Source organism: Cephus cinctus, unplaced genomic scaffold, assembly GCF_000341935.2.
Source record: "Cephus cinctus unplaced genomic scaffold, Ccin1 Ccin1_scaffold0215, whole genome shotgun sequence".
NCBI classification, from domain to species: Eukaryota; Metazoa; Arthropoda; class Insecta; order Hymenoptera; family Cephidae; genus Cephus; species Cephus cinctus.
Window position 1 is genome coordinate 2,122,088 of NW_014332933.1, and position 17,621 is coordinate 2,139,708.

Below are 17,621 nucleotides of genomic sequence, written 5' to 3' on the forward strand. Positions count from 1 at the left end.
CATAATTATTAAAAATTATTTATCAGCATCTCAGCTATATTATAGTGAGATGCTGACATTTAGGGGTGAGTTCCAGCCTCCCTCGCGGGTGAAATCCACAGTTCTGATTAGCCTGCATATCCTCATAGTATGGCTGAGATGCTGATAAATATGATAAAACTGTTTCCCACGTGGTTTAATCGCTAGAACTATTGAGATAACTTTCCTAGGGAATAGAACTCTGCAGGATTTCCTTCCTCTATGCTCATATATGTGAAATTCGATGAGATGCTGACAAGCGGTACGAGAAGTTAGCATCTCATTTCTTAAAAACGTGGTTTTAGGGGATTTATAGTGAGATGCTGACATTTAGGGGTGAGTTCCAGCCTCCCTGCCGGGTGAAATCCACAGTTCTGATTAGCCTGCATCTCACTATAGTATGGCTGAGATGCTGATAAATAATTTTTAATAATTGTTTAGAGATGATGAGAGGCCAGAACTCTTTCCGAGGATATGCAGGCTAATCAGAACTGTGGATTTCACCCGGCAGGGAGGCTGGAACTCACCCCTAAATGTCAGCATCTCACTATAGTATGGCTGAGATGCTGATAAATATGATAAAACTGTTTCCCACGTGGTTTAATCGCTAGAACTATTGAGATAACTTTCCTAGGGAATAGAACTCTGCAGGATTTTCTTCCTCTATGCTCATATATATGTGAAATTCGATGAGATGCTGACAAGCGGTACGAGAAGTTAGCATCTCATTTCTTAAAAACGTGGTTTTAGGGGATAAATTAATTGAACTATTGTTAAAACTTATCAAGAACTGTGGAACTATGATGGATGCAAGTAAACATGAAGTTTATTTGTGAGATGCTAATAATTGAGATGCTAGGTTCACACAGGTGCAGTCCGGTACATTCGATTGTATGCCACAGATTCCTTACAATAATAATAATAATTTTTACAAAAATTGTATTCAACAAAATGAGATCCTCTCTCTTCCTTTAACGTTTTCTTCTCACTGAATAATCACTTTCTAAGTTACTCTGAACATCACTTACAATTTAGATACCTCATTGCCATCGTCCATCCTATCTTTCCTCTCTTTTTTTTTCTATATTATCTCTGTCAAAAACATTCTTGCTCCATCGACTGTCCACAAGGTCAATTAAGTTGGTATTCATGGTCAGTATGTATTTCATCTTAAGCATGATCTTCAGATGTCTTCTGGCGTGTATTGATATTTTTTTTTCATTAAAAATACAATTTCACCAAAGATAAAAGAAAGAAAGTGAACATTTACCTAGAGAAGCCTGAGGCTATCGAATCAAGAGTCGCAGATGAAAAGCAAGTCCCGTTCTCGACCTACTTACCTACATCCAATGACCAGCCATCCTGAGTAAGAAATTTCTTCTCTTTCTTCACTATCATCTACCAGAACATCATTGAGGTCATTTCTTGAACGGTACACGTCTCTGGGAAGAAATCCATATCATCAGAAACTCATAACAAGTATTGATTAGACTAAACTCTTAAACGATTCTCCTTTATCACGTATCGTAATTAAACTGATTAATCATTTTTCAGATTATTCGAAAATGATACACGCAACGCGAATAAGCATATTGACCTATCAAGAGTAATGTTAACTAAGATTCTTGATATAATCTGTACATCATTATACCGTGGAAATCATAGCGGTAATCAATTTACCTCGTTTCCCTATTTCTTTTTCTTTACACGATTCGGATACTCATGGATGGATAATGACGAATTAATATATTCTTATCTCTTATATGACATTGGATTTTGACCTTTTTATTGATTGGCAAAACATATGATTAATTTTTCCACTTTTTTCTATGCATCAACTGAAATCATTGCTGTTCTGTCTTTTTTTTCCTCTTCGCTGTCCACCTCGCTCGCTTTATCTTCTCTCGCTTGGGCCACGTCACAGAATTACTAGTTTGCTATAGACAAACTTACAGTCGAGCAGTTTTAGTCGTCGATCGTGTCAAAGAGTAAAAAGAGCACTGGCCTACTTATGGCCAGAGAAATCCAATAGCATCATGACCTTGATAAAGACCATCAAGAAGCAGCAAGATGTTCATAACTATGGATACGTTGCGAACTGTGTAAAAAAATGCAAGGAAACAACTTTTAGATATAAAATATTACTATTGAGAGCTATTAGTTATCGCCATAATGTTTATCAGCAAGGATAACTAATATATTAATAATTATAATAATTTATAATTAGTAATTTATAATTTAATTTTAATAATTATAATTTTTAATTAGTAATTTATAATAGTAATTTATAATTTTAATAATAATTTATATTTAAGAATCTAAAGACATCAAAGTTGTCAATATCTAATTGTACCTTTATGACTGATATTTCCTATACGACTGGACTCTGTATAAATGAAACTTTTTACTTTCAGACAAAGCATGAGGAATCTGAGGATCTTGCGGATTCGCCAATACATGGCAAAGTGACGCCGGAGGATGAGGAACAAATGCGACAGTTACTTCCTTTCGAAAAGGCACCGGTGTATCTACAATTCAATCCCTTTATTCTACATGGATATAGGGGATATCTAACCACTAAATTATGTTTAGAAAGGTCTGTTTATTTAAGAAAAAAAAATAATACTTATCAATACCTTGAATTTGCTCGGACTTATTGTACTGCAAAATTCAGTGACGAGTGTTACTGCATATTTTATGTTTTTATTTTTCTTATCAAGAAAGAAACAGTCTTACGTTTCTCAACACGTGTCGTTTGCTTGCAGCATATTCTGGTGGACGAATGAAACTATAAACATATGGAGTCACATATTTGGATGGATGCTCTTCCTGGGACTCACGTTGTACGATCTCTGTTTGTTAAACATTCACGCACCTTTTGGCGATAAGCTCATCGTTGCGCTGCTGCTTATTTGTTTTCAGGTAAAACGTCACACATGTACCCAATTCCGTCTTGGTAAATATAAGGGATTAATACACGAATCAAGTATTAGTCAGTGCTATTAGATTAGATTAGATTCAAGTGCGTCCACAGGGTTTCCAGTTTTTTTTTTAATACCAAATTTTGAATAGCTTCGACAATAAGATATCCAATCTGCTTACTTGTGTAACGATAAATAACAGTAGAGGCATCGTGAGTCAACACAGAAGATAGAAAGAGAATTTTAGAGAAAAAAAACATGTTGAGCTCTTGATCAGTTTTTGTTTCTTATTCTAGGCATGCATGATCCTATCTTCTATGTACCACACGTTCTCGTGTCGCAGTGAAAAGGATTACTGGTGCTTTTTGTCCTTCGACCTTTTTGGCATCGCACTCAGTCTCTTGGCAATTTATATGTCGGGTGTTTACTATGCCTTCTGGTGTCACAAAGTGAGTGTCGGTATGTGATATGAATGAGTGGAGATTATTTTTAACAAATTTATTTAATGCACTTTTGTCAAAATTTTTATAGGATTTACAACAGTTCTATCTGATAACTGTACTGCTGATATTTGTCGTAGCTATGCTATTGCAAGTACCAAGGTTCAATGTCAATGGTAATGTTAAATTAATTGTATTTGTCGCCTGGGCGGCCTATGGGGTATTGCCAACGTTACATTGGAGCATCGCCATGGGCGGTATGGAAAATCCTATGGTCAGGATGCTGTTGCCGAGGGTGCTCGGCATGTACGTCATTAGTGGCGGTGCTTTCCTGATATATTTGAGTAAAGTGCCTGAACGCTTTTTCCCAGGTACGAATAAGTCATATGAATATAGAGTAAATTTTATTGTATTTGTTTAAACAAATTTTTTATTAAAGGTTGGGTCGATTATGTGGGGTCCTCGCATCAATGGTGGCATGCACTTGTTGTCTTAGCTCTTTATTATTGGCACAATACCGGTATGCTCTATGTTGAGTACAGACTGAACCATGGATGTCCTACTAATATGAGATTATGACATGAGGAGTCTGACGACCAATCAGGTAATTTTCATTGAAACGTGAAAATATGAAATTTTGTTCTACACTGTTTTTTCAAGGTTTTTGACTTACCGGCTATTGTTTTAGCTCCATTTTTTGCCATGGAATGTGCCTGTGCGATGGAGTTAGGTATTTGGCCGTCATGGTGGTATCAGGAATTACCATTTTATGCTACGAAGCATATAGCCACGTGTGTAATGGAGAATCCTCTCTGGGTTTATGTGAGGCGGAGAAGATTGTGATACGATGTTGTAGCAATTAGGTCTTATGGGGAAATTTAACGTGGAGGAGTACACGGGTCACTCACCTATATTAAGTGGAACGAATTATTCAGGCTTGCAGTTTTCGAATCTCGATACCTAATCGATAATATACGATTGGTATAATTTTAAAAATTTAATTCTAGTTTTAGAAAATATCGTCTTTCTGCGAAGTGTTTATGACAATTAATGTGCGGGTAATACGTAGGATAATTTTTTTCTTTTGCAAAATCCCTGCATTAAGTGAGCATTGATTGTACATTATCTGCCTTCTTTATTTAATTAGTTTATGAACGGTATTTATTGAAATGTGCAAATTATGTGCAAAAATTAGTGTTTCGAACAATGTGTAATGTTATCGTTGACGGTGTTCAGTAAAATATATATATTTATATAGAAAGAAAATTCGAGGTATCATGAAATCTACTTTACCGATTACTGTTATATTATCAATGGTCATCGTGCTGAAAATAATCCGTGGTAAAATGCTTCAGTCCCTTGAGGAATGTCAGATGGCGACACAATATATCTTTTAGCCACGACGGTTACTACATGTACAATTAACTGCGAAAAAAATACAAGGCCAAAGTCAATGTGCCAGAAATGTCGCTAGTTAATCTATAAAGATACTGCTACCTACAAAAGAAATTGTGGGAAAAAGAATAAAGTGGTCGATAGAACATGGTATTGTATTGAGATTTGCGTATGCGCTCGCATTCATAAATATCAAAAAAATTTTCTAAATTAATCAAAAGTCCCATTTTAATTGGTTAAACTGTGAAACAATTAAAGTTCCAATTCCACAAATTGATTTACTCAGATTCATTCAACTCATATTATTAATTATCAAGTGTTAAGGTACCGTTTATTAACGAGTCTTACGTGCTACAGAAAGATTACAGTTAACTAACTTACAGTTAACGCCATTGCATCAGTGGCAGGTAAACTGAAGCAAACTGGCGCGTGTCTTATAGAAGAGGGTCAAAAGGATTTCAAAAGTGGAGAAGTGGTCGCCTCCCCCTCTGAACACTGTAATAGTATCGCCGCCTCTAATACTCAATGAAACTCATACCTTCCCAGATAATAATCATTCCCATATAAAAGCAAAGATATCAACTAATCCTTTCATCATTGCATTAATAAGCAAGGTAAAAAAGAAATATTAAAATACCTAACATATCATAACGCTAAACCAATTTTTCCCATTGCAAATATCCACCCATTATCATTATAGCACTAACAATAATTAGGCACATCCATTATCGTTCAATAGTAGCATAAAGGATAAACATCTGCTCTCGTAAAGATCCTATTTCCAAGGGTTTGACTATCACTTTCCCAAGGTATAAGACGATGGCGTTTAACGGAGCGGCGATTCTTTATCCGTAAAAGCGAGCAGGGCGGAAGAATTTACGTAGCACTTAATCCCGCCGCTTAGAGGCCTCGGTAATATCACCCTACTTCACATTCTTAGCTACTTCTTCTTCGCCATCTACCGGGAACGTAAAGCACTTACTGGTAACGTTGCTCCAGTCTTCAGGTTCCTCCCTTTTTCTGGGAGCCACTCATCATCCCACGCCTAGTTCTTCGCGTGATTCAAGTAATTTGCTGGAGGAGAGTACATCTTTCTCGATCGAACAGCCTCTTAAGAGTGAGACATTATCGTGGCAAATCTTGTGACTAAACCTATAACGATATTAAGGGATTATTATATCGAGGGATTAGGATAGGGATAGGGATAGGGATCCCATATTAAGGGATTCTTAAAAAAATATGTTAGAATAAAATATGAACACTGATGCAGGCTTAGCTTAAATACTTGGATATGTAGACTAACTGAATTACCTTGTGGTTTTTATTATTATTTCACTGTGAATAGTGGTTGTAATCGATGTCCCTAAGAACATATCCTTTTTTTTTATCTAGTGGTGATCATATTTTGTTGTTTAACACAATATTTGTTAATGATTTTTGTCGTGGTTGCTGACTAAGCTCGAGGTCTTTTCTCGGCGTCACGTTACTCTGACATTCAAAGCAAGAAGATGAACCAGGGTAACTGGACTGACTTGAAATAGATGACATGAAACAAAGGGCAAGGAGATCAGATGAGTCGAGACCGTCGAGACGAAATGCGATCAGATGAGATGAGACGGTAGCGCGTGCGCACAGTAACTCAATAAACATCTGGAGGAGCCTGGGTAATCCCTAGACCGCGCTCTGGATTACCGCTGCTACTTTCCTTTATTTTCCGGATGCGACACCCGTTCCGTCCCTCTTGCCGCTTTTCATCCCACGGCCAGTCCGAGGGTTGGATGGAATTTGTCACCCTCTAGGTAAGAGTTCTACTTCCGTTTCTGGGTCTGCTAGATTCCTTTCAGAAATATTCCTTGAACACATTTTTGTCACGTACATGTGTATCTCCAATAAGAGACTTGATATAGCCTGGCGTCATTTTAAATTAGATAGTATGGAATCCAAACAAATTCTAATCTCTCGTTACACATGTAATCCTATAAAATTTAAAAATTGACTTTAAAAACCTCCAACAAATATTAGTTCCTGCAAACATTTATTCGAGCATCGATACGTCCTAACCTCAACTCACCATTCCGCCGAATTTCACAACAGGCTAATGGACAGTGATGCCAACAATATATCCCAACTCTTGGTATGAAACAACCTGGATTAACATCAGCGAGTAAACATTTGTTCGCGGCCGACTAATATTTGGCAGTGTAGTCGCGCGAGCCGCCATTACGGGATCACGTTGGAATTTTGAGTATGACATCTCGTGCGTGCCCACGAGATATATGAGATAAAAGACAGATTATCTCGGAATGTACTAATAGAAAAGGAAGCAGTGGAAAGACAAGTAAAAGTATCTCTACGAAGGGAATAACAGAGAAAAATAAGACAGAGAGTAACACGTGTATTCAGTAGCTCAGGCGTTCAGGCCAGTTCAGGCCGTACGCTGTAACTTCGCAGTTTACCAGCTCGGTCGGCATTACCGTGCGGTCTGTGAAATGCCAAGTCACAGTGGTGCGCACGGAGCGCCATAGAATTTACCGATAGATCTGACTGACTGGGCGTTTAGACGTCACATTGTGTCGAAGTGCTACGTAAACATACAAGCTGCTCTAATTGAAACGCGAGACAAACGGAATATCACATGTTATTTTATTGTGGCTCTGTATGGCCCCGTCGCTTACGCGACCGGAGACATACATACGTATCGGCCTATCTCCATAATAATCTCATATCGTGTGCGCCCCCTTATCGCCGAGTAAACAACCCTCTCGACGAAACCACGTGCCCGCGTTCTACTCAAGATTTATCTCCTTGTTATATGTGTGTCTTCGGATTCATGCCTAGATGGACCTTGCTCGTATGCTGATCATCGAGATTCTTCCGTGGGTGCCGCTTGAAGGTACCTTCCGGACAGTACCAAGAGACGAGATGCGTAACAGGAAATTGTAGGTAAAGTCGTTGAATTTTATTTGAATAAAATTTTCACTGTTATCTCTAGGATTCTTGGGTAGTAATCGTGATCAGCCGGAGTGACGTGAAATGGAAGGAGAGTGAAGAAAGGAGGAGTAGGAGAAAAAAAATGAGCGAGTAGGATGTCTCGATGGCGAGAGGTGAGCGGGAACCTTTATACCTCGTTACGTTTTAACCCCCGTCGGTGCCTCCCTAACGACAGGCACTCACTCTTTACTTAATTGTGGAAATCCGGGCGAGGCGAAGTACCGTAAGGCAGATGGGGTTGGTCTTCTTGGTACTGCGAGGGAGTCGGATGAGGAGCAGGGAGGCAGGTTGGTTAGCACTCCCCTTTTCACTATTCTAGCTGCTCTGCGTTGAAGCTTCGCATCAGCTACCTTCCCACCTCCCTTGGTACCTCTTGAACCTCTCCCGAAGCCTGAACCCCGAAGCAACCCTTCCCTTTACTCTGCTCTTGGTTTCCGGAGAATTAGACGTAGAACGCGCGCTCTCCTCTCTTATTCTCTTTCAGGCTACTCCGCTTGGCGTTACTCTATGCGGAGCCTCCATTAAATTCATTAGGCCATTAGTGGCTGCAACCCTCCAAGATGGCTCCCGTCGCTTGGCAACCGGGATGGTGGGCGAGCGGGTGGGTCTTGGCGTGTAATTAGATTCAACGAGCGAGAAGGGAACGAGGTAGAAGCTGGAAGGTGGGCTAGGAGGGTAACTTGGTTGAAGGCTGGAGAGGGTCCCTGGGCTCTTACTGGTGATGCTATCCCAACCTACTACGGCCTCATCTAACCATCCAGACATTCCAACGATATACTCGGACAACCAGGCAACTGCGCTATTCCTATATCTAGTAGAGAGTGGATTTCACTATCTTGCCTTTCAGATAACTCTGCATCACTCTTATCCTCTTCGAAATTCCTCAGCTAACCGCAGCAAGGAAGTCGATGTAAACTAATATACATGATCGTATGCTATCTCAGAGGTAATTGGCCTAGACGAGATGGTCACGTCCATAAATTAACCTACCAGTTGCTACTGTAAGTGAAACATTAATGTTACAAAATTTCAATCTCCTCAGTTTTACGTTACTAAGTCCCTGATAGATTCATCCTATTTTCAGGGAAAAACCATGATCCTCCAAGCAAGCCAACTGTCACGAGCATGTAAACGTGGAATTGGTACGGCAAGAAAGGAAAGAACCCAGCACGACGCGTGACACACACGCGTACCAATGCGTGAATACTGTACGGGTGCTTCTTCGGGGGTGGCGCGCCACGAGGATTCTTAAAATATTCCAAGAGCGTCTAAATCAAGGAGGCTTAGGTGCCGTCGTGCGAGCAGGGATTACCTCTACCTTACTTCAAAGCGCCCTGCAGGTGCAGCCTCTCTGTTTTGAGTACTCCTCTCTGACAGAACGTTGAATCATGCGTCAGTTGCCATTGCCAGGCGTTAACGGCATCGTTGCCGTTCAAAAAGAAAAACGGAAAAGACAGTCTGTACGTCTACTTTCAATTTCTTTTCATTTTCATCCAGAATATCAAATAGCTTCGCTACTTGTTTTACTCGTATACCATTAAAACCGCCTGCCGCGTACCAATAATCTCCATAGGGCATAACAAATTGCCAAAACGATTACGAACCGTGCTAATGATAATCGTATGTTTTACAGAGGCCGGAATCGCCAGATCTAAATCGCACATGGTCCGCACGTTGTTTTAAATACGAGAAACGTTACACTACCACGTATTACAATCTGTACACAAAAGCGCGTTACGATTTATATTCATTTGGCTAGAGTGGCCGCAGATAAAGCCCACGTTATTTTCCCTCTGAATCTACACGTACTTTACGGCCATCGCCATATGGCTACCAACACTCCATTTTCACAGTACAAAACATTCCATTATTATCTCCACCTACTCAAATCGATACGACGATTAATACAAAATAGATTTTTCTTTCACAAACGGCAACGTATGCTTAAGGACATAACGTTACGTGGCAAAATCCACCTACTACATTCACCATGTGAAATTCCTTTTTTCAGGATCCCTGCACGTACATACGTAACCTATCTGCTCTACAAATGGCGACTGTGGCTAAATGGCAGGACGTTTACCAGGCGAATCTTCTGCCAGAGAAAAGTTCCGTAAAGAGGCGACCGCGAAATTAAGTGAGTGGCTGGCTGCCTGGCGTCGTCGAAGGAATCTCAAGGAAGTCCTTAGGGAGTTGGTGAGGCAAGAGCTGGAGTAGAAGGAGTAGAGGGAGAGAGATAGAGGAAGGGAAGGGATAGCGATTTCCTGGAATATCCAGCAAACGAACTCGAGCAAGAATTCTCCCAATTCTCCAAGGCAAACCCAAAGGGGCCTAAGCCCTCAATTTCACTAGAGTAAAAGCACAAGCGAGAGCGTGATAAAATGGCTTCTTATTCTCGCGTTTATATTCAATCCCGGACGACTTCGTAGCCACAAAGGGTGGTTGGGAGGGGCTCCATTTGAAACACGTTAGTCGATGCCGTATATATACACGTATACGAGGTTCAGAGAGACAGTGGTACAGGGAACGTGAAATCGCAGTGATGCATTATGTATTACCTTCTCTGATCCTTATATGCATCTATGCATGGGGCTTGATGCATACCAACTTTATGGATGCTGCGAAGGAACACATATGTATAATGCGAAGTGCTAATGCGACTGTCTAACGTATATATTTATATATGATATAATATTGCTGATATTAATTGTATATATTTACATGAGGTGCAGAGACTATTGGATTTCGTACTTGTTTTTCTTAATACACCCTGTATGGTATTGTATTAGCATTGCTGTTGAGATACAACTATTGACAATTATCGCCTACAAAGGTTTCGGTATGGTTGTATTTCGTGTTTGGTATTGGTAGACGATATTTTTAAGATTTATTATGCGAAAATCCAGGGTAAACCGTCGATAACGGGGTTGGCGAATGCTGGACTGTGCGGTGCATAAGGGTGCTTGCCGTGAGAGCCGGTCGTCGGGACGCTTCGTTAACTTCGAACTACTTGGCTCGCGAGAAGTAGGAAAATAGGTAAGAGAAAACAATCCTGTAATAATTAGCTATCTCGAGGAAAGGCGAGTTCAAGAGGATTTCGCGTTTCTGTTTTCTGTCTCTGTACGTGCACCGTGGATGCTGCATAACCCCAGGATGCACTCTGGCTGATTACCATTTGCATAGAGAATCGAGTCGAGCCAATTGGAATAATCAACGTGGCTACGAGCAGAAGTCATACCAGTGTTACATAAAGGGCATATGGAAGCGCGTTATCGGGGCAATACAATTTTGTATCGGACTAAGAGATAATCGAGATTCAAAAATTCGCCAAGACGTTATTGTGCAAAATATATTTTTTAAGGTAAATCCTTGCGCTTAGTGTATTCAAATATTATGAAAATTTTTTTCAAAACGTTACATCCTTTTATCGTACAGGTCACAGGGTGCGCGTGCCCAATTTTCAAACGGTTGGTCAATTCGCGAAACTGGCCCAAGGCAGCTTGCGTGGAAGTAAGCCGAAGACGGAGTACGGTCCGTTGGTTTGGTCTGGTTCAAACCCGAGCTCTACCGTTACGCGTACCAGCAATAAATAACACGTTGAGCAAGATCCACTGGTATACAGTTGATATGGACGATAAAGTACGTATACCATGATGTGTATAATACGAGACTGGACAGTTGGCTATCCAGTCATCCAGCTGGACAGTCGAACGAATATCCAGTCAGCTACTAGTGGGTAATTGAGAAAAGTTTTCTACTTTTTTTTACCCTCCTATATTTCTGTCCAGAGACCCTTCTCTCACTAGACACATCCAAAGCGACTGGATTTCGTTCGCCATGTATCTCTTTTCTCAATCCTATACTTTTCTTTATTACGATCAAACTAAGTTCTTCGATATTACAAGTTTAATATACATTTTTGATACAGGCAATGCAGGATTGAAATAACGAAAATAATTTATCACCGATTCCAAGAGTATGCACAAATTTTGCCATGCTTTACGTCTAGGCCTATTCGGACCAACGGCACTACCTGAAGTTAGTCGTATGATCGTCCACGGGAGAGCCAACTTCAGTCGGTACGTCTGAACTGAGTAATCTCGTATGTTTTTCTGTCCGATAGACAAAGATGGCCGCTCACGTTGAATCAACCAGCAGAAGAATGCCCGATGAAATTTTTATCTTTGACTTCAAAAACCTGCCGCTTTATGATAGATGCGCGAGTCTATCCATTCGGTCATTTACCTATCGCTGTTAAATCCATATGGATGGATAATATGAATTTTTTTTTAATAACATATTTTCCTCACACGCAGCTTTTCTCCCGCGATACCGTACATTCGTTTATGGACATACTGATATATCGTGTGTCTATTTATTTTTGACTTTTTTTTTTCGTATTTTTTATCGCAGGACATTTGGATTCTCGTCTGCTTGAAATTTCTTAACAGATACAAGAGAAAGAAGCTTACGCCACTGGTTGGACGATAAGGTCTCGAAGATGTTGTCGTAGATAGGAGTCAGGCGTATCTTTATTACCCCTCACGAGCTAGGTTGCTCAAGTTGATGTTAATTGCCATTTTATCTTACTCAGACATGCAATATTTCGAAAAACTAATCCGCACGAACTTTACGGTCGTTGGGCCTGAGCGACGAAGACGAGGGTCGGGTGCGGTGAGGCAGGCGGATAGAGGAAAATTTTGGTGTCTTAAACGTATGTGGGAACGATTACGTTTTTTTCGAAATCTCTTGATTACCTGGTTCCCAGCATTGCGTGGCGCAAGTCGATTGACGTATATGGATTAAGGAACAAAGAGGAGGACTAGGCATTTACGTAAGTTCAATTAGTGCCCAATTAAGCAAAAGCCGTAAGTACATATTTAGGTAGATCAAAAAGTTAAATTCTTATTAAAGTCGTTTACAAAATTTTTGTCACGTTCTTTTACATCTGCTTCACGAACTATGAACGATCTAGAGTATTTACAATATTTAAATATAAACAAAATTTTAGGGATCAAAGTCACAAATTTGTTGCACTACTAATCGATAATACGTATCAAAAATCAATATCTCTCAGCCAATGTCCACCGGACGAAAGTAATGAATACGATACAAAAATTTTTAAATTTGCCTGTATACCCATTTTCTACAATAAGATCGAATTGAATTTTCATCAAAAGACACCAACCTCAGGACCAATAAACGTCAGCCTCCAAATTTAAATCCCCAAAAAAAAACGCAACCCTCTGTATCCCCATTTCATCCCCATGTCACATTAAGAGATCGCAAAATCAATCACGACCCCCGATGCCAAGTCAGTCGAAGAGAAACAAAGAGCAGGAAAAAAAATTGTTTTTTATGAACGAAAAATATAACCTAAAAATTGTTACGTCGTAAAGACAAAATAGTTTGCACCCTACCTCATCCACAATGATAAAGGTACACTCCGCGTCCGAAGGATGTCTCCCACTGACAGAACCTAGAAAAGAGGTTAGCGCCGTGGGGATTCGAGGTAATCAGCAGTCAGAACATTCGTTTCTCCAGAGGACAGACGCAGGCGTCGCATAACTGCTTTGCCAGGAGTTACGAAGGAGACGCACAAAGGAGAACAGTGAGAGGTAACATGGCCGACGGGGAGTCTAACAATAAGTAAAGCCAATGGAAGTAAGAGAAGTATATGGAGGGGAGTATCATCTATACGTTAAACCTAACCTCTGTCTCTATACATACCTACCTAGATGATAGAATGGGCTTCGCTCCGTCTTTCTCATCGTCCTCGGAGTAGTAATAGTCGGAGGGGTCGGCTCCTCCGCAGCATATTCACGAGCCCGTATCGGATTTTATTCTCCGGGTAAATCCTCGAATCTCAACGGAGCCACGGGCCCGGGACTTTGTATAACAATACGAGTAGCTAAACCGGCAGGTCTAACGTCTTGCGAAGTCTCTGTGTACGACGACCCGGCATGGGGATGATGTCCGCATAGCTATATACATTTCCACTGAAGGTCATACCATTCTAGAATGACGGCGGACAGAGGGAGGTGAAATCGAGTCTCTCCCACCTCCCCCCTATCACCACCCCCCACTATACGCCTTGACTATACTCATTCGAATGTTCCTACTTGCACGAACTAAAATGGCGTCTGAGTCGCCGTACCCCGGGATTTTCGAAAGAGCGAGAAAAAAGATGGCCGGGCTACGTGAAAAAAGAGAAGCAAAGTACCACTCGATAATAAAATGATTTACCTCGCTCTTCCTCCGTGCCGATAAAATGCTGATATCGTTCGAATGACCCAAAGGACAATTTAAAAACTTGATTACATCAGTTTGTCTCTTTGCCGTCGAGGGAATGTACATTGATATCGAATTCAGAGTGAGAAACTGTGTATACGTACACGTGGGGGGGACGGAATCGCGTAATGGGAAGCATACGGAGTGTAATATCTCATAATAGGTATAGCATTAACGTACGACGATATTGTAATAAGCGTTTAGTTTAGTTTGCCGCGAGGGTTCCTGCCCACGTCCCTGGCAACCCTCCCGGCTTTTGTCGGAGGGTGCATAATTTATCGTTTCCCTATCCCCGTAGCCTGTAATGCAATACGTTACTCGCTTGGTATGCATGTGAATTCCAAAGGTTACTACAGCCCCGGTATAGAAAACAGGGCTAACCATGATTGGTGGTTTAACACCATGAATGAAATTATTGGCGATTCCCTTTGTTTCGTATATTGGCACCGTATAATGAAAGTCTACTATATCTATATGTTGAAAAAATATATACATATATAATCCAAGGGTACAGGTTTCAATAATATTATCAACGACACCCGTTAGAATAGAATTGGTTTTTATTGTGACTAGATTACAAACGGTGCCCTTCGGCGATCATACACCGAGTAGGAACGTGTACACATAGTGAGTGAAGATGGTTGGGTATGAAATGGGATTCTGGGTTCACCCACCGCGCAAAACCGGGATATGTGATTTGACGAACATTTGTACGACATCGTGGATTCATACGAAATAGCGGCCGTTACTTACACTTAACCTTACTACTATTCCAATCTATGGGATTGCTGTGCGCTCACGGTCCCCTTCCGATTGCCCATTAAATAAAAGGTTTTGATAATGCTATTGGGTGTACTGTGAAAGTTACTTATACAGTAGGTCTGTGTTCTGTATATATATATATATATAGTCTTGTACATCTGACATATACATAGAGCCAATGGAAAGGAAACGTGGGCGTACCGTAATTAGCAAAGATACCGTATATGCTTGTTAATTATTTATTAATATTAATTAATATTTATAAGGTATTTCTAGACCAATAGAACGATCTCTGCTCATCGTATAGGTACTGTACACGACACGACGCACAATCCATGCAAAAGTGCCTGCCTTCGTTTGACTTTCTCCTCCGTGAAATACTTACAGCCTACGATTTGGTATTTTGCTGAATATTTATTATTACCGTTAGAACGTAACAATTTGGTATACATTTACGTGCCGTATAATGTCTACTATACAGGTATCTACAAGGGTAGTTCTGAGTACGCGATCTAAGGAAGATCCATATCTTGCTCTGTTTACCAGCTCTTCCGTCACTTTGACGATGTCGTATCCGATAGGTAAGTAAATTGTCCGGTGAAAATCGTCGACGTGCTCCTTGCGTTTTCCTTGTTGTTCTACGTTGTCCCTTCTCATCTGGTTATTCCTTTCACGAGATTGCACGCACTTGGTACAGTGATCATCTGGTCAGAGTCTTCGCCAGGAGTCGCAGGTGACAGGGTCCGTTCACGTTGGCGGTACAGGATCACGTGATACGGCATTAATGACACAAGGTTTACTTCCTGCCCTTGACTCGACTTCCGGTTACAAAGTAGATACACGTACGCGACGCTGAATTCATAGTCATCACAGTCACAATAAGTATCATAATGAAAAATAGCGCAATCGCCGTCCTCTGTGGCGTTCATCGTCCCACACGGTAGTATCCACTATGGGGGATCATGAGGATGAGGTCTACCGGAAATGGTGATCTCAGTCAGATTCTCCAACGTGGGTTCTTTACTGTCCTCCATGTTCATCCCTGACCAATAGAGACTCCGAGCTAGATGCAATGGACGGTGTGGTCCAGCAATCCAAAAATGATGGCCAATAAGCCGCTGCGGTATTGGCAGCGTTTCCGATGTCCTGGGTGCGTCTGTGCTGCCAGTAACTGGCGAGTCCAGCGCCGGCGGACGTGGTGGTGGTACCGCCTAGTCCGATCCCAATACCGACGCCGACGCTGTCCATCGTATTGGCACCGTTAGCGAGGAGAGCTATACGACTGTCCTCGATCTTCTGGTCCGCCACTGTCCCCTCCTCTTCGTACATGAGATAATGCGGTGGCGATGCTGTCGACGACGGCGTCGAGGACAGGGTCGGGGATGCAGCGGACCTAGGCCTGGGTCACTCGTTCGACTGTAGATGACTCTCCTGCTGACTGGAAGTGGCAGCCGCGCCAAGGGAATTGCTGGAGGAGCCGACGACCTGATGATGGGGGCTTGAGGCAGCCCCCGCCTCGCCTCAAACCTGGGCCCTGGCCGTACCGTTCCCGTGCTCAGGTCCTGGGGAATGCGGATTCGTCCCGGTGGTCAAGGCGTACTGACAAGCGCTGAGACCGCCTCCGGATGACGCCCTGGAGCTCACTGGACTGATACTTCCGGCAGTGGTACCGGTGGTACCACCGGTGCTGTAGGAGCTTACGGAACTGAAGCCGCCGCTGTGCTGCTTCGCTTTGAGCCGCAGCGAGGCGATGCTGCTGGACATCACCGTGCAGGTTTCCGGCGCGGCGGCTGTTCTGTGATGTGGCGTGTATACGGGTGGCCCGTAAGGATGCGGGGCCGCCGGTGCCGCGTATGGACACGCTGCCCCGGAAGCCGCTACCGGCGAACCTGCCACCCCTAGACCGGAACTCATCCCAGGTAACATCGACGTCGCCGCCTGTCCCACGGAGACCGACATGCCGCCCACGTGACTACCGGCGACCGAGGTCGCGGCCGCGTTGAAGCAGTTCACCGGGCTGACCTGGGCATGATGATGATGATGGGAGGCAGTCGGTACCACTGTTCCCAGAGGGTTCATCGGCCACGGGAAGCTTTTGCTGCTTAGGGGTGATGGAACCTTGGCTGCCCAGTTGTTGTATGAGCTGTAGGAGCTGTACAGAGCATCGGCGTCGGGAAACGGCTGTCCTATGAAGCTGTTCAGACCTGCGGTGCCAAAGCCGGATTTGAAATCCGCTGCGGCTGCGGCTGCGTTCATGGCATTTCTTTCTCTCTTCCGCCATTTCGCTCTTCTGTTCTTGAACCAGACCTAGAAAACCAAACAAAAAGAACATCTACACTATTAAAGAACACAGATGCAACGAGACGCCGCTTTATAGATAGATCGACCAGGGCAGGGACGCGTGTTCTTATATACCGGAAATAAAATACCGGAAGTTACCCAAAGAGACTTTTTTTTGAGATTTCACGAATTTCTCCCCCAACGGGAATCATGACGACGCTCGAAGCAAACCAAGGACAATGAATGGCGAACCAAGGCTACGGCCTCGAGACAAATGGTAAGGAACCCCTGGGAGCTTCTCCATCCTGAAATATGACGGCGTTAATTCAAGGCGGCGCTCACGCTCGATACTATACGGAGGCCTCGTCAGCCTCTTCCAACGAACCCTGCCTACCCTTCGACCTCCTACCATCCCTTATACGAGCAACCCTCACCCCGACAATTATACGGCTGGTTGCGCTCAGATACACGTCGCTCTCGCGTAACTGTAAGGTAAGCAGCGGGAAAACGCTTCATCCACCAC

At 42.4% G+C, this 17,621-nt stretch overlaps 3 protein-coding genes and 3 long non-coding RNA genes across 16 annotated transcripts in view; 3 read left to right on the forward strand and 3 right to left on the reverse strand.

The window, feature by feature from the left end:
- LOC107265315 (progestin and adipoQ receptor family member 3) overlaps positions 1–4,844 on the forward strand; it is a 7,581-nt gene extending 2,737 nt beyond the window's left edge. For 4 of the 9 annotated variants that reach the window (XM_025082517.1, XM_025082519.1, XM_025082518.1 and 1 more), the window contains 6 exons: positions 2,433–2,614; positions 2,739–2,940; positions 3,236–3,388; positions 3,471–3,750; positions 3,819–3,983; positions 4,068–4,844. In XM_025082517.1, coding sequence (XP_024938285.1) covers positions 2,433–2,614; positions 2,739–2,940; positions 3,236–3,388; positions 3,471–3,750; positions 3,819–3,958 — 957 coding nt within the window. In that variant the 3' untranslated portion in view covers positions 3,959–3,983; positions 4,068–4,844. Of the gene's footprint in view, positions 1–1,052; positions 1,171–1,262; positions 1,498–1,572; positions 1,686–2,432; positions 2,615–2,738; positions 2,941–3,235; positions 3,389–3,470; positions 3,751–3,818; positions 3,984–4,067 lie in introns of those variants that run through there. The other 5 variants (XM_025082521.1, XM_025082522.1, XM_025082520.1 and 2 more) reach the window with 5 other exon arrangements.
- Positions 4,845–5,059: 215 nt separating this feature from the next.
- Positions 5,060–6,984, reverse strand: LOC112493980. 2 transcript variants are annotated; one of them, XR_003059013.1, is made up of 3 exons: positions 6,846–6,984; positions 6,086–6,750; positions 5,060–5,926 (listed from the first exon to the last, which is right to left on the reverse strand). It is a non-coding gene; the product is annotated as an uncharacterized LOC112493980 (long non-coding RNA). The 2 variants fall into 2 exon arrangements; XR_003059014.1 differs by having other exon boundaries at positions 6,836–6,953.
- On the forward strand, positions 6,475–10,795 carry LOC112493979. Of its 2 annotated transcripts, XR_003059010.1 has the most exons (7): positions 6,475–6,573; positions 7,613–7,667; positions 7,767–8,052; positions 8,250–8,766; positions 8,850–9,225; positions 9,777–10,604; positions 10,672–10,795. It is a non-coding gene; the product is annotated as an uncharacterized LOC112493979 (long non-coding RNA). The 2 variants fall into 2 exon arrangements; XR_003059011.1 differs by having other exon boundaries at positions 8,850–9,105; positions 9,777–10,795.
- A 102-nt stretch (positions 10,796–10,897) lies between these two features.
- Positions 10,898–13,194, forward strand: LOC107264992. The gene is made up of 3 exons (XR_003059012.1): positions 10,898–11,126; positions 11,201–11,404; positions 11,694–13,194. It is a non-coding gene; the product is annotated as an uncharacterized LOC107264992 (long non-coding RNA).
- A 1,404-nt stretch (positions 13,195–14,598) lies between these two features.
- Positions 14,599–16,170, reverse strand: LOC107265429. The gene has a single exon (XM_015734876.2). The coding sequence runs from the start codon at positions 16,145–16,147 to the stop codon at positions 15,839–15,841; it is 309 nt and encodes a 102-aa protein (XP_015590362.1). The 5' UTR covers positions 16,148–16,170; the 3' UTR covers positions 14,599–15,838.
- Positions 16,171–16,314: 144 nt separating this feature from the next.
- The window catches only part of LOC107265428 (pituitary homeobox x), a 21,871-nt gene continuing 20,564 nt past the window's right edge, over positions 16,315–17,621 (reverse strand). The window contains exon 4 of the mRNA XM_015734875.2: positions 16,315–17,125. Coding sequence (XP_015590361.1) covers positions 16,340–17,125 — 786 coding nt within the window. The 3' untranslated portion in view covers positions 16,315–16,339. The remainder of the gene's footprint in view (positions 17,126–17,621) is intronic.

Bases quoted from the DNA above. Each gene is read 5' to 3' on its own strand.
- LOC107265429 (XM_015734876.2), bottom strand. From the start codon at position 16,147: ATGTACGAAGAGGAGGGGACAGTGGCGGACCAGAAGATCGAGGACAGT.